The following is an 18905-nucleotide window of genomic DNA, read 5'->3' as shown; positions in this document are numbered from 1 at the left end:
TTTCCTCCCACACCATATATTCTTAATACCTTCCACAGAGCATCTCTATCAACTCTATCATATGCCTTCTCCAGATCCAGAAATGCTACATACAAATCCATTTGCTTTTCTAAGTATTTCTCACATACATTCTTCAAAGCAAACACCTGATCCACACATCCTCTACCACTTCTGAAACCACACTGCTCTTCCCCAATCTGATGCTCTGTACATGCCTTCACCCTCTCAATCAATACCCTCCCATATAATTTACCAGGAATACTCAACAAACTTATACCTCTGTAATTTGAGCATTCACTCTTATCCCCTTTGCCTTTGTACAATGGCACTATGCACGCATTCCGCCAATCCTCAGGCACCTCACCATGAGTCATACATACATTAAATAACCTTATCAACCAGTCAACAATACAGTCACCCCCTTTTTAAATAAATTCCACTGCAATACAATCCAAACCTGCTGCCTTGCCGGCTTTCATCTTCCGCAAAGCTTTCACTACCTCTTCTCTGTTTCCCAAATCATTTTCCCTAACCCTCTCACTTTCCACACCACCTCGACCAAAACACCCTATATCTGCCACTCTATCATCAAACACATTCAACAAACCTTCAAAATACTCACTCCATCTCCTTCTCACATCACCACTACTTGTTATCACCTCCCCATTTGCGCCCTTCACTGAAGTTCCCATTTGCTCCCTTGTCTTACGCACTTTATTTACCTCCTTCCAGAACATCTTTATATATATATATATATATATATATATATATATATATATATGTATCACACACACACACACACACACACACATATATATATATATATATATATATATATATATATATATATATATATATATATATATATATATATATCCCTGAGGTCGGGGAGAAAGTCTACGTATTCCCTGCGTGTCGTAAAACGTGACGGAAGCGGGGATGGACCCTCACCTCGTCCCCCTTCATGCATTTCTATTTCTGAAAGAATGAACAGAAGAGAGAGCCAGGTGGGGAGTGCTCATCCACCTCGAAGGCTCAGATTGGGGTGTCTAAATGTGTGTGGATGTAACCAAGATGAGAAAAAAGGAGAGATAGGTAGTATGTTTGAGGAAAGGAACCTGGATGTTTTGGCTATCAGTGAAACGAAGCTCAAGGGTACAGGGGAAGAGTGGATTGGAATATCTTGGGAGTAAAGTCAGGGGTTAGTGAGAGGACAAGAGCTAAGGAAGGAGTAGCACTACTCCTAAAACAAGTGTTATAGTAATGTATGGAAGTAAATTCTTGATTGATGTGGGTAAAAATGAACGTGAAGAGCAGGAGTTGGGTGACTATTGATGCCTATACACCTGGCCATGAGAAAAAGGATCATGAGAGGCAAGTGCTTCGGAAGCAGCTGAGTGTGTCAGCAGCTTTGATGTAAGAGGCCAGGTATTAATGATGGGGGATTTGAATGCGACGGTAAGTAATGAGGCAGTTGAGGCTACAATTCGGGTGCATGGAGTATTCCGTATTATGGAGTTTTGTGCTGAAAATAGAGTGGTGATTGGAAATACAGGTTTAAAAAGAGAGAGATATACAAAAGTATAGGTATATGAATATGACAGATGGCCAAAGGGAATTACTGTACTACATATTGATTGATAGGCGTGTAAAAGAGAGTTTTGGATGTTAATCTGCTGAGAGGGGCAGCTGGTGTGATGTCTGTCCACTAACTTGTGGAAGCGAGGGTGAAGACTTGTAGAGGTTTTCGATAAAGAGGAAACAATGTCGGGAAGAAGAGAATGGTGAGAGTAAGTGAACTTGGAAAAGAGAATTGTGTGAAGAAATACCACGAGACTGAGTGTAGAAAGGTAAAAGGTGAGAGTAAATGGGAAGTATTTGGGGGAATGGGAAGTATTTGGAGAATCAGTGATGGCATGTGCAAGAGATGCATGGAGCATGAGAAAGGTGGGAGGCAGACACATTAGAAATGGTTGTGAGTGGTGGGATAAAAAAGTAAAGTTGCTAGTGAAATAGAAAAGTGAGGCGTTTGGGCGGTACTTACAAGGAAGGAGTGCAAATGACTGGGAGATGTAGAAACGAAAGCCGTATGAGGTCAAGAGGAAGACGCAGGGGTTGAAAAAAGAGGACAAATGAGAGTTGGGGTGAGCAAGTATCGTTACACTTTAAGCAGGATGAGAAGTTTTGGGAGGTAAATAATGTGCGAAAGACAAGACAACAAATGGGGCAGAAAGGAAGTGATAACAGGTAGTGATGAAGTGAGGAGATATAATGTGTTTGATGACAATGTGGCAGATGTAGAGTGTTTTAATCGGGGTGGTATGTGAAGTGAAAAAGTCATGGAGAGTGATTTCGTGAAGAGAGAAGAGGTGGTGAAAGCCTTGTGTACGATGAAATGTGGCAAGGCGGCTGGAGAGGATGGTATTGCAGCTGAACTTGTTATGAAAGTGTGTGACTGCGTTTCTTTACTGGTTGGTTAGGATTTTCAACGTAAATTCCTGAGGACTGGAAGAATGCATGTATAGTGCCACTATATAAAGGCAATAGAGATAAAGGTGAGTGTTTAAACTACAAAGGCATAAATTTGCAGAAAATACTTGACCAATTGCATGAAAGGGTATCGACTGAGAGCATGAAGGCATGTACAGAGCATCAGATTGGGGAGGAGCACTGTGGTTTTAGAATGTGTGAGAGAAATACTTAGAAAAAACAAATGGATTTATATGTGGCATTTATGGATCTGGACAATGCATATGATGAGGTTGACAGAGATGCTTTGTGGAAAGTGTTAAGAATATACCGTGTGGGAGGAAAGTTGCTAGAAGCAGAGGAGATTTTATCAAGGGTGTAAGGCTTGTGTACGAGTAGGAAGAGAGGAGAGTAAAAGGTACCATGTGATGGTAGGTCTGCAGTAGAGATGTGTGATGGTTGTTCAATTTCTTAATGGATGGGGTGGTAAGGGTGGTAAATGCAAGTCATGGAGCGGGTACTGGGCGAGTATGCAGTCTGTTAGAGATGACAGGGGCTGAGGAGTGAGTCATTTGTTTGCTGATGATACAGCACTGGTGGCAGAGTTTGGAAGAGTGTGTGAAAGGATAAAGCAGAGAGAAAATGTGAATAAGATCAAGGTTATTAGGTTCAGCAGAGTTGAGGGACAAATTACAAAACTACCCTAATAATATGTGGACATACAAAGTGGATGTAAACATCAAGAGGTAATGGTAAAAAATACAACAGATACAACCAGTTCTGACGTGGGGGAGAAGCAATCACGTGACCAAGGAGATGCGCTAGTAAATACGTGTCTGAAGATAGGAACTTGTGTGCTGTAATCCCGAACATTTATATGGCGTTCTCAAACCCATATGTTGGTAAGTCATTCCATGCATACAGAGAGCACCAGACTAGCAAGGCTGTGGGGGAAATGTGGGCCTGAGGGCTGCCTCTTCTAACACCTTGGTCGACCTACGAGCAAATCCAATAGCTTTTGTCTAGTCCGAGCTGTGGGGGTGAAGACCCCAGAAGACTTCACCAAGCAGTCACCATGTCTACGTAAAGCGCTGAGGTATCTACAAAATTGTATCCATGACTGAGGGGAATTTCAAGATGATTTGTACATGAACAAGTGTGTTTTTTCAAGTAGGGTGACCAATGTTGAACACAACATTCATGGTCAGGATGCATCAGACAGCTGTCAAGAATATGGATTAGTTTCTTCAATTTTAGTTTAAGTGCTTTACTAACAGGCCAACCAACTGTGTTCTCTAGTGTCTGCAAGCAATGCTTCCTGACCTTTAAGTTACCTGGGATCATGACACCTTAAGTTTCTCCTTATCTAAGTTACGTAACTGAACACATTTCACATTGCAGTTCATTTCGGCTTTACTGACGACGTTCAAAACTTGGCTCATACCAAAGTGTGAACGCAACATTTCAGTTTGTGTAAGTCAACCCTGCAGCTGTGAACGTCCAATTTCTTATACTGATTTCATCTCCCAATTTCGTGTGGTCTGCAATACAGCGCATTATCAGCTACGAATGTATATCAGAGAGAGAACAGGTCCCAAGACTGTGTCCTGCGGCACGCCAGTTATAATGACTGAACCAATCTGAAGCTCGACCGTTAACCACTGCCTTGTTAACCGCCACGCAACCAATCATCTAACCACAGAAGTGCAACCTCATCTACACCACCACACTCAACCCTGGCTGGTGATCTGGAATGTGGAAGTATGAACCAAACTTCCCTGAAAATCTAAACAGATGACATCAGGTTCTTGATTCTCATCATACTCGATCATCACACATTACAAACACATCAAGCAAAGCTTTCACACGCGAACGACTGCCTTGTCTTGAACATCATACAGCGAATCGCTCGTCTACCGACGATCTTTTAGAATAACTTACAATCTTGTCTGGAAACAAATGGTCTCCATCACTACCTTACCAACGAACAACTGGTCGACCCCATCCGTGCAGGGGATCTGCCCATCACTGTCCACATCCCCGGCCTCCACACCCACAACACACCACGGACTCGCCCCCTTCTCTTTGTCCCTAATCACCACCCCATCCATAAACAGATCAAACAGCCATGATGACATCACTGGAAAGAGTAAATAATGAAAGAGAAATGACGAAAAGAACTTTCTAATTAGGGAAGGAAAACGGTAATTAAGTTTCCCACTATGTTTGTGTATAACTCCATTACCACCGACACACATTAATCCCTTTCTTCTACAGTACAGGGCTAGGCGTGATGCTGGGGTCCTAGCTATCCCAGCCCCTCAGCTTCATCCTTTCCATCCTTTAACCCACTGGGTAGTAGCTCAATACAGGAAGGGCGCTAGCCTTCGTCAGACGCAGTTTTTACCCCTACAGTGGGTTCCGCTCAACCTTGAGGAACCTATTTGTTGACGTGGCTCAGTACTACTCCTGGTGCTGTGTGGCCTCACACTGCTCCTGGTGCTGTGTGGCCTCATACTGTTCCTGGTGCTGTGTGGCCTCATACTGCTCCTGGTGCTGTGTGGCCTCATACTGTTCCTGGTGCTGTGTGGCCTCATACTGTTCCTGGTGCTGTGTGGCCTCATACTGCTCCTGGTGCTGTGTGGCCTCATACTGCTCCTGGTGCTGTGTGGCCTCATACTGCTCCTGGTGCTGTGTGGCCTCATACTGTTCCTGGTGCTGTGTGGCCTCATACTGCTCCTGGTGCTGTGTGGCCTCACACTACTCCTGGTGCTGTGTGGCCTCACACTGCTCCTGGTGCTGTGTGGCCTCATACTGTTCCTGGTGCTGTGTGGCCTCACACTGCTCCTGGTGCTGTGTGGCCTCACACTGCTCCTGGTGCTGTGTGGCCTCATACTGCTCCTGGTGCTGTGTGGCCTCACACTGCTCCTGGTGCTGTGTGGCCTCACACTACTCCTGGTGCTGTGTGGCCTCATACTGCTCCTGGTGCTGTGTGGCCTCACACTGCTCCTGGTGCTGTGTGGCCTCACACTGCTCCTGGTGCTGTGTGGCCTCACACTGCTCCTGGTGCTGTGTGGCCTCACACTACTCCTGGTGCTGTGTGGCCTCACACTGCTCCTGGTGCTGTGTGGCCTCACACTGCTCCTGGTGCTGTGTGGCCTCATACTGCTCCTGGTGCTGTGTGGCCTCATACTGCTCCTGGTGCTGTGTGGCCTCACACTGCTCCTGGTGCTGTGTGGCCTCATACTGCTCCTGGTGCTGTGTGGCCTCACACTGCTCCTGGTGCTGTGTGGCCTCACACTGCTCCTGGTGCTGTGTGGCCTCATACTGCTCCTGGTGCTGTGTGGCCTCATACTACTCCTGGTGCTGTGTGGCCTCATACTGCTCCTGGTGCTGTGTGGCCTCATACTGCTCCTGGTGCTGTGTGGCCTCATACTGTTCCTGGTGCTGTGTGGCCTCATACTGTTCCTGGTGCTGTGTGGCCTCATACTGTTCCTGGTGCTGTGTGGCCTCATACTGTTCCTGGTGCTGTGTGGCCTCATACTGTTCCTGGTGCTGTGTGGCCTCATACTGCTCCTGGTGCTGTGTGGCCTCATACTACTCCTGGTGCTGTGTGGCCTCATACTGCTCCGCTGATCTGGTTGTTTCCGCGCACCCAACCAGAACATTGAACTTTCTGAAGTCGAAGGTAAAAACCCCTCGAGCAAGACTGGACAGCCCGGCCCATGACCTGGCCCTCAGGGCCCTTATCAACAGGTCACGTTATCATACCCCGAGACATGTACCTTCGAACTGCAAGGGCGTCACGTCCGGCTGAAGATAGCAGAGGAGAACCCTAGACATCCCTTGTGACCTCCAGCTGCTGAGTGATGACCCACCTCGGCCGCAGGACCTGATCCTGTCCTCCTGACGGAGACGATGCATCAGCCACGATCAAGCTCCTTAGGACGACTATCTCCGGCCCCTACAGGAGTCTCCCGCCCCTGCTTGCGTCATGACCGGATTTTCCAATCGAAAAATTCACGATCGATTCTGGTGTTACTGTATGTGGCTCGCTTGATGTCCCTCACGTGGCTACACTGCAGGGGACACCTACTCCAGGCAAAACCCTTGCCTGCGTCCCACGCACCATCAGGCACATGAAACACCTGGAGGAGGGTGTTACCCAGCCATGGTGCCAACCTTCGTCCGTCCGTCCAGACAGATAGACAGACAGACAGACAGACTTTGCGTGGACGGGAAGCAACGACGACCAAGGTTACGAAGCTTCTCAACGACACGTTGGCCAGACAGCCAAGGTGTTCACACAGACGACGAGAGAGAGAGAGAGAGAGAGAGAGAGAGAGAGAGAGAGAGGAGATGCGACTCGCATTAACATCTCCGATTTGTCTCGCGTCTCTTGCTTCGGAGAGACGTAATGTATATATATATACATTCTTCCTTTATAAAAACAGTTGGCATCAAACAAGACAATGCAGCAGCGAAAGCAAGCAGTGTTTTCCCTGCTCTCCTGGCCTGGCCTGGCCTGGCCTGGCCTGGCCCACACCTTGGCCGCCTTCCAGTCCCAAAGCAGCAGCGCCCCCCCCCCCCCCCCCCCCGTAGCTGTGAATGACCTACCACAAGGCAGCACACCAGCCCACCCGCCTCCCCCACACCAGCTATCACTGAGCCAAGGAACTTCAAGACACCTGCGGGGAAAACTGTGAGCTGTTACGTCACAGCCAAAGTGATTCACAGCGACGCTGACACCTGTAACAGTTGTAACACCTGTAACAGTTGTAACAGTTGTAACAGCTGTAACAGCTATAACAGTAGTAATAGCTTTAACAGTTGTAACAGCTGTAACAGTTGAACAGCTGTAACGGTAGTAACAGATTTAACAGTTGTAACAGCTGTAACAGCTATAACAGTAGTAATAGCTTTAACAGTTGTAACAGCTGTAACGGTTGTAACAGGTGTAACGGCTGGCCACTGACATTTGGACTAGTCCTTCTACTGAGCTGACACTGACCCAGCGGTGCACAGGGGAGGGGAGGGGGGGGGAGGATAGTGTCCCTCCTCACCACAACCCTATCTTTAGCCCACGCCTCGCATCCATATAACATTGTTGGAACCACTAGTCCTTCAAACACACCCATTTTTGCTCTCCGAGATAACGTTCTCCCCTTACATACATTCTTCATCGCTTCCAGAACCTTCGCCCCTTCGATTCTCATATATGGAAAACACTTCACTTCCTCAAATTTGTCTTCACTCAAAGTTACATCCTAATTAACTTGTCCCTCAACCCAGTTGAGCCTAATAACCTCCTTTATATTCACATTCACTCTCAACTTCCTCTTTTCACACACATTTCCAAACTCTACCAACAACTTCTGCAGTTTCTCACACGAATCAGTCACCAGCGCTGTATCATCAGCAAACAACAAATGACTCACTTCCCAAGCTCTCTCATCCACAACAGACGGCATACTTACCCCTATCTCCAAGGCTTTTGCATTTACTTCCTTGACCAATATATTCATAAACAAATTAAACAACCATGGAGACAACACGCACCCCTGCCACACACCCACATACCGATCTTCACTGAGAACCATTCACTTTCCTCTCTTCCGACTCGTACAGATGCCTTACATCCTTGATTAAAACTTTTCACAGCTTCTAGCAACTTACCTCCCATACCATATACTCACCTTCCACAAAGCATCTCTATCCACCCTATCATATGCCTTCTCCAGATCCATAAATGCTACATACAAATCCATTTGCTTTTCTAAGTATTTCTCACATACATTCTTCAAAGCAAACACCTGATCCACACATCCTCTACCACTTCTGAAACTACACTGCTCTTCCCCAATCTGATGCTCTGTACATGCCTTCACCCTCTCAATCAATACCCTCCCATATAATTTCCCAGGAATACTCAACAAACTTATACCCCTGTAGTTTGAACATTCACCTTTTTCCCTTTCGCCTTTATACAGTGGCACTATACATGCATTACGCCAATCCTCAGGCACGTCACCATGATCTATATATACTTTGAATATCCTTACCAACCAATCAACAACAATAAACAGCAATACTATCCATTCCAGCCGCCTTGCCGTTTATCATCAAACACATTCAACAATCCTTCAAAATACTTACTCTACCTCCTCTTCATTTCATCACTAACTGTTATCACTTCCCCTTTTGCTACCTTCACCGATGTTCCTATTTGTTGTCTTGTCATTCGCACATTATTTACCTCCTTCCAAAACATCTTTTTATCCTCTCTAAAGTTTAATGATAATCTCTCAACCTAATTCTCATTTGCCCTCTTTTTCAACCCCTCCATCTTCCTCTTGACCTCCTGCCGCTTTCTCTTTCACATCTCTCAATCATTTGCACTCCTTCCCTTGTAAGTACCGCCCAAACGCCTCTCTTTTCTCTTTCACTAACAAGTGTATTTCTTCATCCCACCATTCATTACCTTCTCTAATCTGCTCACCTCCCACCTTTCACATGCCACACGCATCTCTTGCACATGCCGTCACTGCTTCTCAAATACCTCCTATTCCTTACCCACAAAAGCAGCTGACACACTATCTAAGCTACTCTCAAAACAATTGCGTACCATTTTTTTTCATCTTGGTTACATCCACACACATTGAGACACCCCAATCTGAGCCTTCGAGGAGGATGAGCACTCCCCGCCTGGCTCTCTCTTCTGTTTTCTTTTACAGAAATTGAAATACGAAGGGAGGGTTTGCAGCCCACCGCTCACGCCCCCCTTCAGTCTCATCTTACGACACGCGTGGAATACGGAGAGAGAGAGAGAGAGAGAGAGAGAGAGAGAGAGAGAGAGAGAGAGAGAGAGAGAGAGAGAGAGAGAGAGAGAGAGAGAGTTGCCGGACACCGCCTGCTTAATCAATTAAGGTTACATGAAACCACGAGTGTACCGTCTCGTATGGTAAGGTTGTATCATCGTTCATGGACAAAACAGCGAAGTCTTGTCAAAGAACTTCTCGCTTCAAGGGAGTCCGTTTCGTTCCTGCTACTGAATGTAGCGCAGCCCTGGAGCTTCAGAAGCTTCTGGAAAGAGGTGTCACGGAACGAAATCAGGAACCTTTCCAGCAATGGGTCCTGGGATAAGATAAACCATGACGAGACAGTCTGGGGTCAAGGACCATCACCAGACATAATGCTACAGAAATCACCATGTGTGTTGACTCGTACGTCCGTACGTATGTGTGTACACAACAAGTATCTCTCACTACGTTTACCCAGAGCGCAGGCGCGGCCGTCTTCCCTGGTGTGAACAGTTTACCTGAGACGTGATGTAAACTACATCCTTCCTCCACCACTGGACACCCAGTCATGGTGACATCACCTGTGTTTAAGTTCACCTTTGACTCCTCCTCACACCTGTGACATCAGGAGCCACTGACGTCGCTCACAGAGGAAGACAGTGGCTGCTGATGACGTCAGGCGAAGTAAGGAGTGAAGGTGTCATACTGACTGGATGTAAGGTCGAGGTGAAGACAACGGAGGGAACAGAACAAATGTTGAGCAAGTTCACTTTGTACCAGGAACACAGCAGACGTCAGGCAACCCTCCCTCACCCAGCCACTTACTAGAACGACCAGCGTCATACACAAACATCCTCCTGGGGCAGCTTTTTTCCTCCTCCTCCTCCTCCCCCTCCTCCTCCTCCTCCTCCTCCCCACTCCTCCTCCTCCCCACTCCCCCTCCTCCTCCTCCAGCTCAGCCAGTTGAGTTCCCCGAAGATGAGGCCGGGATGAGCCTGGTCACTACACGCCCATTCATCATAACACTCACACTGGCGAGGTTGGAAGCATTACCTGCCAGCTTCCTCCAAGTGTGAGTCATTCTGTACGTTCTCACACGGTAAATATGTTCAACATGTGCGATGCATGTAATGCTCAGCAGCCAGACACATGTTTAAGATATGGGCTGGTGTGACCACAAGGGTTCGTTCTGAAGTCACGCAATCACTGACCCAGTACCTACATAAGCTCTGTACAGGGGTATGTAGCCCCAGGACCTACATAAGCTCTGTACAGGGGTATGTAGCCCCAGGACCTACATAAGCTCTGTACAGGGGTATGTAGCCCCAGTACCTACATAAGCTCTGTACAGGGGTATGTAGCGCCAGGACCTACATAAGCTCTGTACTGGGGTATGTAGCCCCAGTACCTACATAAGCTCTGTACAGGGGTATGTAGCCCCAGTACCTACATAAGCTCTGTACAGGGGTATGTAGCTCCAGTACCTACATAAGCTCTGTCCTGGGGTATGTAGCCCCAGTACCTACATAAGCTCTGTACAGGGGTATGTAGCCCAGGACCTACATAAGCTCTGTACTGGGGTATGTAGCTCCAGTACCTACATAAGCTCTGTACAGGGGTATGTAGCCCCAGTACCTACATAAGCTCTGTACTGGGGTATGTAGCCCCAGGACCTACATAAGCTCTGTACAGGGGTATGTAGCCCCAGGACCTACATAAGCTCTGTACTGGGGTATGTAGCTCCAGTACCTACATAAGCTCTGTACAGGGGTATGTAGCCCCAGTACCTACATAAGCTCTGTACTGGGGTATGTAACCCCAGTACCTACATAAGCTCTGTACTGGGGTATGTAGCTCCAGTACCTACATAAGCTCTGTACAGGGGTATGTAGTCCCAGTACCTACATAAGCTCTGTACTGGGGTATGTAGTCCCAGTACCTACATAAGCTCTGTACTGGGGTATGTAGCCCCAGTACCTACATAAGCTCTGTACTGGGGTATGTAGTCCCAGAACCTACATAAGATCTGTACAGGGGTATGTAGTCCCAGTACCTACATAAGCTCTGTACTGGGGTATGTAGTCCCAGTACCTACATAAGATCTGTACAGGGGTATGTAGTCCCAGTACCTACATAAGCTCTGTACTGGGGTATGTAGTCCCAGTACCTACATAAGCTCTGTACTGGGGTATGTAGCCCCAGTACCTACATAAGCTCTGTACAGGGGTATGTAGTCCCAGTACCTACATAAGATCTGTACAGGGGTATGTAGCCCCAGTACCTACATAAGCTCTGTACTGGGGTATGTAGTCCCAGTACCTACATAAGATCTGTACAGGGGTATGTAGTCCCAGTACCTACATAAGCTCTGTACTGGGGTATGTAGTCCCAGTACCTACACAAGCTCTGTACAGGGGTATGTAGCCCCAGTACCTACATAAGCTCTGTACTGGGGTATGTAGTCCCAGTACCTACATAAGATCTGTACAGGGGTATGTAGCCCCAGTACCTACATAAGCTCTGTACAGGGGTATGTAGCCCCAGTACCTACATAAGCTACAGTAGTGAAGGTGTTGTTGACATTTGTACATGGTCATTATGAAGGAAGAAGAGGCCGGGGTTGGGTACTGACCAGCCTGGCAGAGGGCGCGTGTCTTGAGGAAGGCGAGGGTGAGGCGCATGACTGACGCCTTGTCCAGCTGGGTGATGGTCTGGTGTGGGAGCGGCAGGGCGCTGGCCAGCTCAGTGAAGATCTCGCTCTCTTTCCCACGACGACATCGCGCCGCGTCCCGGGACTTCTCCTTCCTCTTCTCGCTGTTCCTGGACACGGAGGAGACACAACACATTAATACTGACCAACACACGCACGTACGGACGATAATAGTGAAGATATAACCTATGTTGTGCATAACACACACACACACACACACACACACACACCCACAGAGGCCAGTGTGGTTGAGGGAAGTGTGGCTACACCACAGCTGGGTCACAACCTGCCACACCGGCCCCTCACACCCCCCCCCCCGGGGGCGTCCAGCAAGTCAATCTAGTCCTGTGTCCCCCCCCCCGGTAGTGTCTTATGAAGGTCACATGACCACAGTCTACCACTCCACGTTAACCTGTACATTCATAACGTAACAGTATGATAACCTGTACCTTCATGACGTAACAGTATGATAACCTGTACCTCCATAACGTAACAGTATGATAACCTGTACCTTCATGACGTAACAGTATGATAACCTGTACCTTCATAACGTAACAGTATGATAACCTGTACCTTCATAACGTAACAGTATGATAACCTGTACCTTCATAACGTAACAGTATGATAACCTGTACCTTCATAACGTAACAGTATGATAACCTGTACCCCTCATGACGTAACAGTATGATAACCTGTAACTTCATAACGTAACAGTATGATAACCTGTACCTTCATAACGTAACAGTATGATAACCTGTACCTTCATAACGTAACAGTATGATAACCTGTACCCCTCATGACGTAACAGTATGATAACCTGTACCTTCATGACGTACCAGTATGATAACCTGTACCTTCATGACGTACCAGTATGATAACCTGTACCTTCATAACGTAACAGTATGACAACCTGTACCTTCATAACGTAACAGTATGATAACCTGTACCCTTCATGAAGTAACAGTATGATAACCTGTACCTTCATGACGTAACAGTATGATAACCTGTACCTTCATGACGTAACAGTATGATAACCTGTACCTTCATAACGTAACAGTATGATAACCTGTACCTTCATGACGTACCAGTATGATAACCTGTACCTTCATGACGTACCAGTATGATAACCTGTACCTTCATAACGTAACAGTATGATAACCTGTACCTTCATAACGTAACAGTATGATAACCTGTACCCTTCATGAAGTAACAGTATGATAACCTGTACCTTCATGACGTAACAGTATGATAACCTGTACCTTCATGACGTAACAGTATGATAACCTGTACCTTCATAACGTAACAGTATGATAACCTGTACCTTCATAACGTAACAGTATGATAACCTGTACCTTCATGACGTAACAGTATGATAACCTGTACCCCTCATGACGTAACAGTATGATAACCCAGCCTTGCTCTTACTGTGCTACAGATGATACAGATCAAATGTCAGAAAATGAAGGAAGGACGTGTTCATAACACACCCAGCCGCCCAGGTCAACCCCCGCCACCTGACCCCCCTATATCACTCTACCTTACGACCAGACAGCAGACAATGCTGGGCCTAGAACGATTGGTGTTGGACGGCGGGAACCAAGTGTGATGTTGGGGTTTGAATCACTTTGTAAAGTACTGATGATGAGGTGGATTGTCTCCACCAAACATGTCCTGCCACATACACACACAAATTACATTACAAAGAATACTTCCCACGTATTCCCTGCGTGTCGTAGAAGGCGACTAAAAGGGGAGGGAGCGGGGGGCTGGAAATCCTCCCCTCTCGTTTTTTTTTTTTTTAAATTTTCCAAAAGAAGGAACAGAGGGGGCCAGGTGAGGATATTCCAAAAAAGGCCCAGTCCTCTGTTCTTAGCGCTACCTCGCTAACGCGGGAAATGGCGAATAGTTTAAAAGAAAAAAAATATATATATATATATATATATATATATATATATATATATATATATATATATATATATATATATATATATATATAACTCAGATTACGTGACGTAATATATCTCAGATTACGTGACGTAATATAACTCACAGATTACGTGACGTAATATAACTCACAGATTACGTGACGTAATATAACTCACAGATTACGTGACGTAATATAACTCACAGATTACGTGACGTAATATAACACAGATTACGTGACGTAATATAACTCTGATTACGTGACGTAATATAACACACAGATTACGTGACGTAATATAACACACAGATTACGTGACGTAATATAACACACAGATTACGTGACGTAGTATAACTTACAGATTACGTAACGTAATATAATTCACAGATTACGTGACGTAATATAACACACAGATTACGTGACGTAGTATAACTTACAGATTACGTAACGTAATATAATTCACAGATTACGTGACGTAATATAACTTACAGATTGCGTCACGTAATATAATTCACAAATTACGTGACGTAACGTAAATAACCTTTGTTGTTGTTGTTGTTTGTTGGTATAAGGTATATCATCTCTTTTATAAGGTATAACTATATCATCTGTTGGTATAAGGTATAACTATATCATCTGTTGGTATAAGGTGTAACTATATCATCTGTTGGTATAAGGTGTAACTATATCATCTGTTGGTATAAGGTATAACTATATCATCTGTTGGTATAAGGTATAACTATATCATCTGTTGGTATAAGGTATCACTATATCATCTGTTGGTATAAGGTGTAACTATATCATCTGTTGGTATAAGGTGTAACTATATCATCTGTTGGTATAAGGTGTAACTATATCATCTGTTGGTATAAGGTATCACTATATCATCTGTTGGTATAAGGTATAACTATATCATCTGTTGGTATAAGGTGTAACTATATCATCTGTTGGTATAAGGTATAAGTATATCATCTGTTGGTATAAGGTATCACTATATCATCTGTTGGTATAAGGTGTAACTATATCATCTGTTGGTATAAGGTGTAACTATATCATCTGTTGGTATAAGGTGTAACTATATCATCTGTTGGTATAAGGTATCACTATATCATCTGTTGGTATAAGGTATCACTATATCATCTGTTGGTATAAGGTGTAACTATATCATCTGTTGGTATAAGGTGTAACTATATCATCTGTTGGTATAAGGTGTAACTATATCATCTGTTGGTATAAGGTGTAACTATATCATCTGTTGGTATAAGGTGTAACTATATCATCTGTTGGTATAAGGTGTAACTATATCATCTGTTGGTATAAGGTATCACTATATCATCTGTTGGTATAAGGTGTAACTATATCATCTGTTGGTATAAGGTATAACTATCTCATCTGTTGGTATAAGGTATCACTATATCATCTGTTGGTATAAGGTATATCATCTCTTTTATAAGGTATAACTATATCATCTGTTGGTATAAGGTGTAACTATATCATCTGTTGGTATAAGGTGTAACTATATCATCTGTTGGTATAAGGTGTAACTATATCATCTGTTGGTATAAGGTGTAACTATATCATCTGTTGGTATAAGGTGTAACTATATCATCTGTTGGTATAAGGTATAACTATATCATCTGTTGGTATAAGTTATCACTATATCATCTGTTGGTATAAGGTGTAACTATATCATCTGTTGGTATAAGGTGTAACTATATCATCTGTTGGTATAAGGTGTAACTATATCATCTGTTGGTATAAGGTGTAACTATATCATCTGTTGGTATAAGGTAGTAACTATCTCATCTGTTGGTATAAGGTATCACTATATCATCTGTTGGTATAAGGTATATCATCTCTTTTATAAGGTATAACTATATCATCTGTTGGTATAAGGTATAACTATATCATCTGTTGGTATAAGTTATCACTATATCATCTGTTGGTATAAGGTGTAACTATATCATCTGTTGGTATAAGGTGTAACTATATCATCTGTTGGTATAAGGTGTAACTATATCATCTGTTGGTATAAGGTGTAACTATATCATCTGTTGGTATAAGGTATAACTATATCATCTGTTGGTATAAGGTGTAACTATATCATCTGTTGGTATAAGGTGTAACTATATCATCGGTTGGTATAAGGTGTAACTATATCATCTGTTGGTATAAGGTGTAACTATATCATCTGTTGGTATAAGGTGTAACTATATCATCTGTTGGTATAAGGTATCACTATATCATCTGTTGGTATAAGGTATATCATCTCTTTTATAAGGTGTAACTATATCATCTGTTGGTATAAGGTATCACTATATCATCGGTTGGTATAAGGTGTAACTATATCATCTGTTGGTATAAGGTGTAACTATATCATCTGTTGGTATAAGGTGTAACTATATCATCTGTAGGTATAAGGTATCACTATATCATCTGTTGGTATAAGGTGTAACTATATCATCTGTTGGTATAAGGTGTAACTATATCATCTGTTGGTATAAGGTGTAACTATATCATCTGTTGGTATAAGGTATCACTATATCATCTGTTGGTATAAGGTGTAACTATATCATCTGTTGGTATAAGGTGTAACTATATCATCTGTTGGTATAAGGTATAACTATATCATCTGTTGGTATAAGGTATAACTATATCATCTGTTGGTATAAGGTATAACTGTATCATCTGTTGGTATATGGTATAACTATACCATCTGTTGGTATAAGGTGTAACTATATCATCTGTTGGTATAAGGTATAACTGTATCATCTGTTGGTATATGGTATAACTATATCATCTGTTGGTATAAGGTATAACTATATCATTTCGTCTATCCAGGATTCCTAACACAACATCACAAAACCTGCTTCCCAAACGCTGTGGTTATCATAACATGTGCATACCTTCCGTTTTCTTTACATTTTCTACCGCCTAGGTGTGGGCTGCCGAGTTGGGTCGTCTGTGTAGCAGAGCACAGTACATAACACGGCCCACGTAACCATCACACTCAGGTACATTCTGTACATAATTTAAGTACAGATGGTTTACTCCACTGTGTATTCCATAATGTTTCTGATGTCTGCAGACAATGTGTTGAATGGTCCTTGGCCCAGGATGTAAAAGGTGTTGTCTCTTGTGGTTATAACACATTTTACTTTCGTTGTTGATATCTTAATCAAGGATTGTCGTGTCAACAGAGAACTATAATTTAAGTTTACGATGGGAATCATGCTCGCTCTTTAGGATTTACAAAGTGAAAATCATGATAAAACTCTCGTCCTTGCTCCATGGCGTATTGCCTCACTAATTTCTTTCGTTCCTACAATTTCGTATCTTGTATAACATCAATGTGGTCAGTGAGCGATCTCTGCACATTTTCTAACTCTATAGTTTCATCCGTCATTATTATAAGATGATGTACGTACCCAGCAGTATTCTAGTCATGAAAATATCAGAGCCTTGGACAGATTCATCAACACTTTTTTTTTCAACCCTTTACTTGAAGGTCCGCAAGATCCACCCACAGGTGCTCATGGAAGAGACAACAGTTGCATCACAGTCTTCGCTTCAGGGACCCGGGCTTTCACAGTCTTCAATCGTGATATAATGGCGTCAGTATATATACGGCATTCTGTCCTGTATCTCATTATTCTTACACTCCCTACGCCGCAGAGGAAGCCCCCCCCCTCCCCACATACACACACACACACACACACACATACACACACACGTTGCTTTCCGTGGCTCAGCTGAAGGCTTTCCTTATGTCTCTTGGTAGTTTCCCAAGGTCTTTTGTTGATGAGGTTTTCATAATCGTTCATTCGAATATCAGTCAAATTCAGACATGACAACGAAGACATCCGTGGTGTAGCGGTCAGACTTCCTGACCGTGACGCATTCGCGGGCCGGAGAGGGTTCGAATCCCGATTGCGGCATCCGGTCTAGAGTCAACCCAACCGTTCATTCACCTCCATATAGTGTGGTTGGTCGCTAAAATGGGTACCTAGCTAAGGCTAGGGTATATATATATATATATATGCAGGTTTACGGCAGGGGTGTGAGATGTCTCCATGGCTGTTTAATTTGTTTATGGATGGGGTTGTTAGGGAGGTAAATGCAAGAGTTTTGGAAAGGGGGGCAAGTATGAAGTCTGTTGGGGATGAGAGAGCTTGGGAAGTGAGTCAGTTGTTGTTCGCTGATGATACAGCGCTGGTGGCTGATTCATGTGAGAAACTGCAGAAGCTGGTGACTGAGTTTGGTAAAGTATGTGGAAGAAGAAAGTTAAGACTAAATGTGAATAAGAGCAAGGTTATTAGGTACAGTAGGGTTGAGGGTCAAGTCAATTGGGAGATGAGTCTGAATGGAGAAAAACTGGAGGAAGTGAAGTGTTTTAGATATCTGGGAGTGGATCTGGCAGCGGATGGAACCATGGAAGCGGAAGTGGATCATAGGGTGGGGGAGGGGGCGAAAATTCTGGGGGCCTTGAAGAATGTGTGGAAGTCGAGAACATTATCTCGGAAAGCAAAAATGGGTATGTTTGAAGGAATAGTGGTTCCAACAATGTTGTATGGTTGCGAGGCGTGGGCTATGGATAGAGTTGTGCGCAGGAGGATGGATGTGCTGGAAATGAGATGTTTGAGGACAATGTGTGGTGTGAGGTGGTTTGATCGAGTGAGTAACGTAAGGGTAAGAGAGATGTGTGGAAATAAAAAGAGCGTGGTTGAGAGAGCAGAAGAGGGTGTTTTGAAGTGGTTTGGGCACATGGAGAGGATGAGTGAGGAAAGATTGACCAAGAGGATATATGTGTCGGAGGTGGAGGGAGCAAGGAGAAGAGGGAGACCAAATTGGAGGTGGAAAGATGGAGTGAAAAAGATTTTGTGTGATCGGGGCCTGAACATGCAGGAGGGTGAAAGGAGGGCAAGGAATAGAGTGAATTGGAGCGATGTGGTATACCGGGGTTGACGTGCTGTCAGTGGATTGAATCAAGGCATGTGAAGCGTCT

The 18905-nt window shown here is 44.3% G+C and overlaps 1 protein-coding gene across 8 annotated transcripts in view; it reads right to left on the bottom strand.

Moving 5' to 3' along the window:
- The window catches only part of LOC139760418 (uncharacterized), an 857321-nt gene that overhangs the window by 485549 nt on the left and 352867 nt on the right, over positions 1-18905 (bottom strand). For all 8 annotated transcript variants that reach the window (XM_071683590.1, XM_071683591.1, XM_071683595.1 and 5 more), the window contains one exon: positions 11902-12089. In XM_071683590.1, coding sequence (XP_071539691.1) covers positions 11902-12089 — 188 coding nt within the window. The remainder of the gene's footprint in view (positions 1-11901; positions 12090-18905) is intronic.

This window comes from Panulirus ornatus, chromosome 36 (genome assembly GCF_036320965.1).
Source record: "Panulirus ornatus isolate Po-2019 chromosome 36, ASM3632096v1, whole genome shotgun sequence".
Lineage (NCBI taxonomy): Eukaryota > Metazoa > Arthropoda > Malacostraca > Decapoda > Palinuridae > Panulirus > Panulirus ornatus.
The sequence above is the reverse complement of the archived record's forward strand: the minus strand, read 5'-3'. Positions and strand labels throughout refer to the sequence as shown.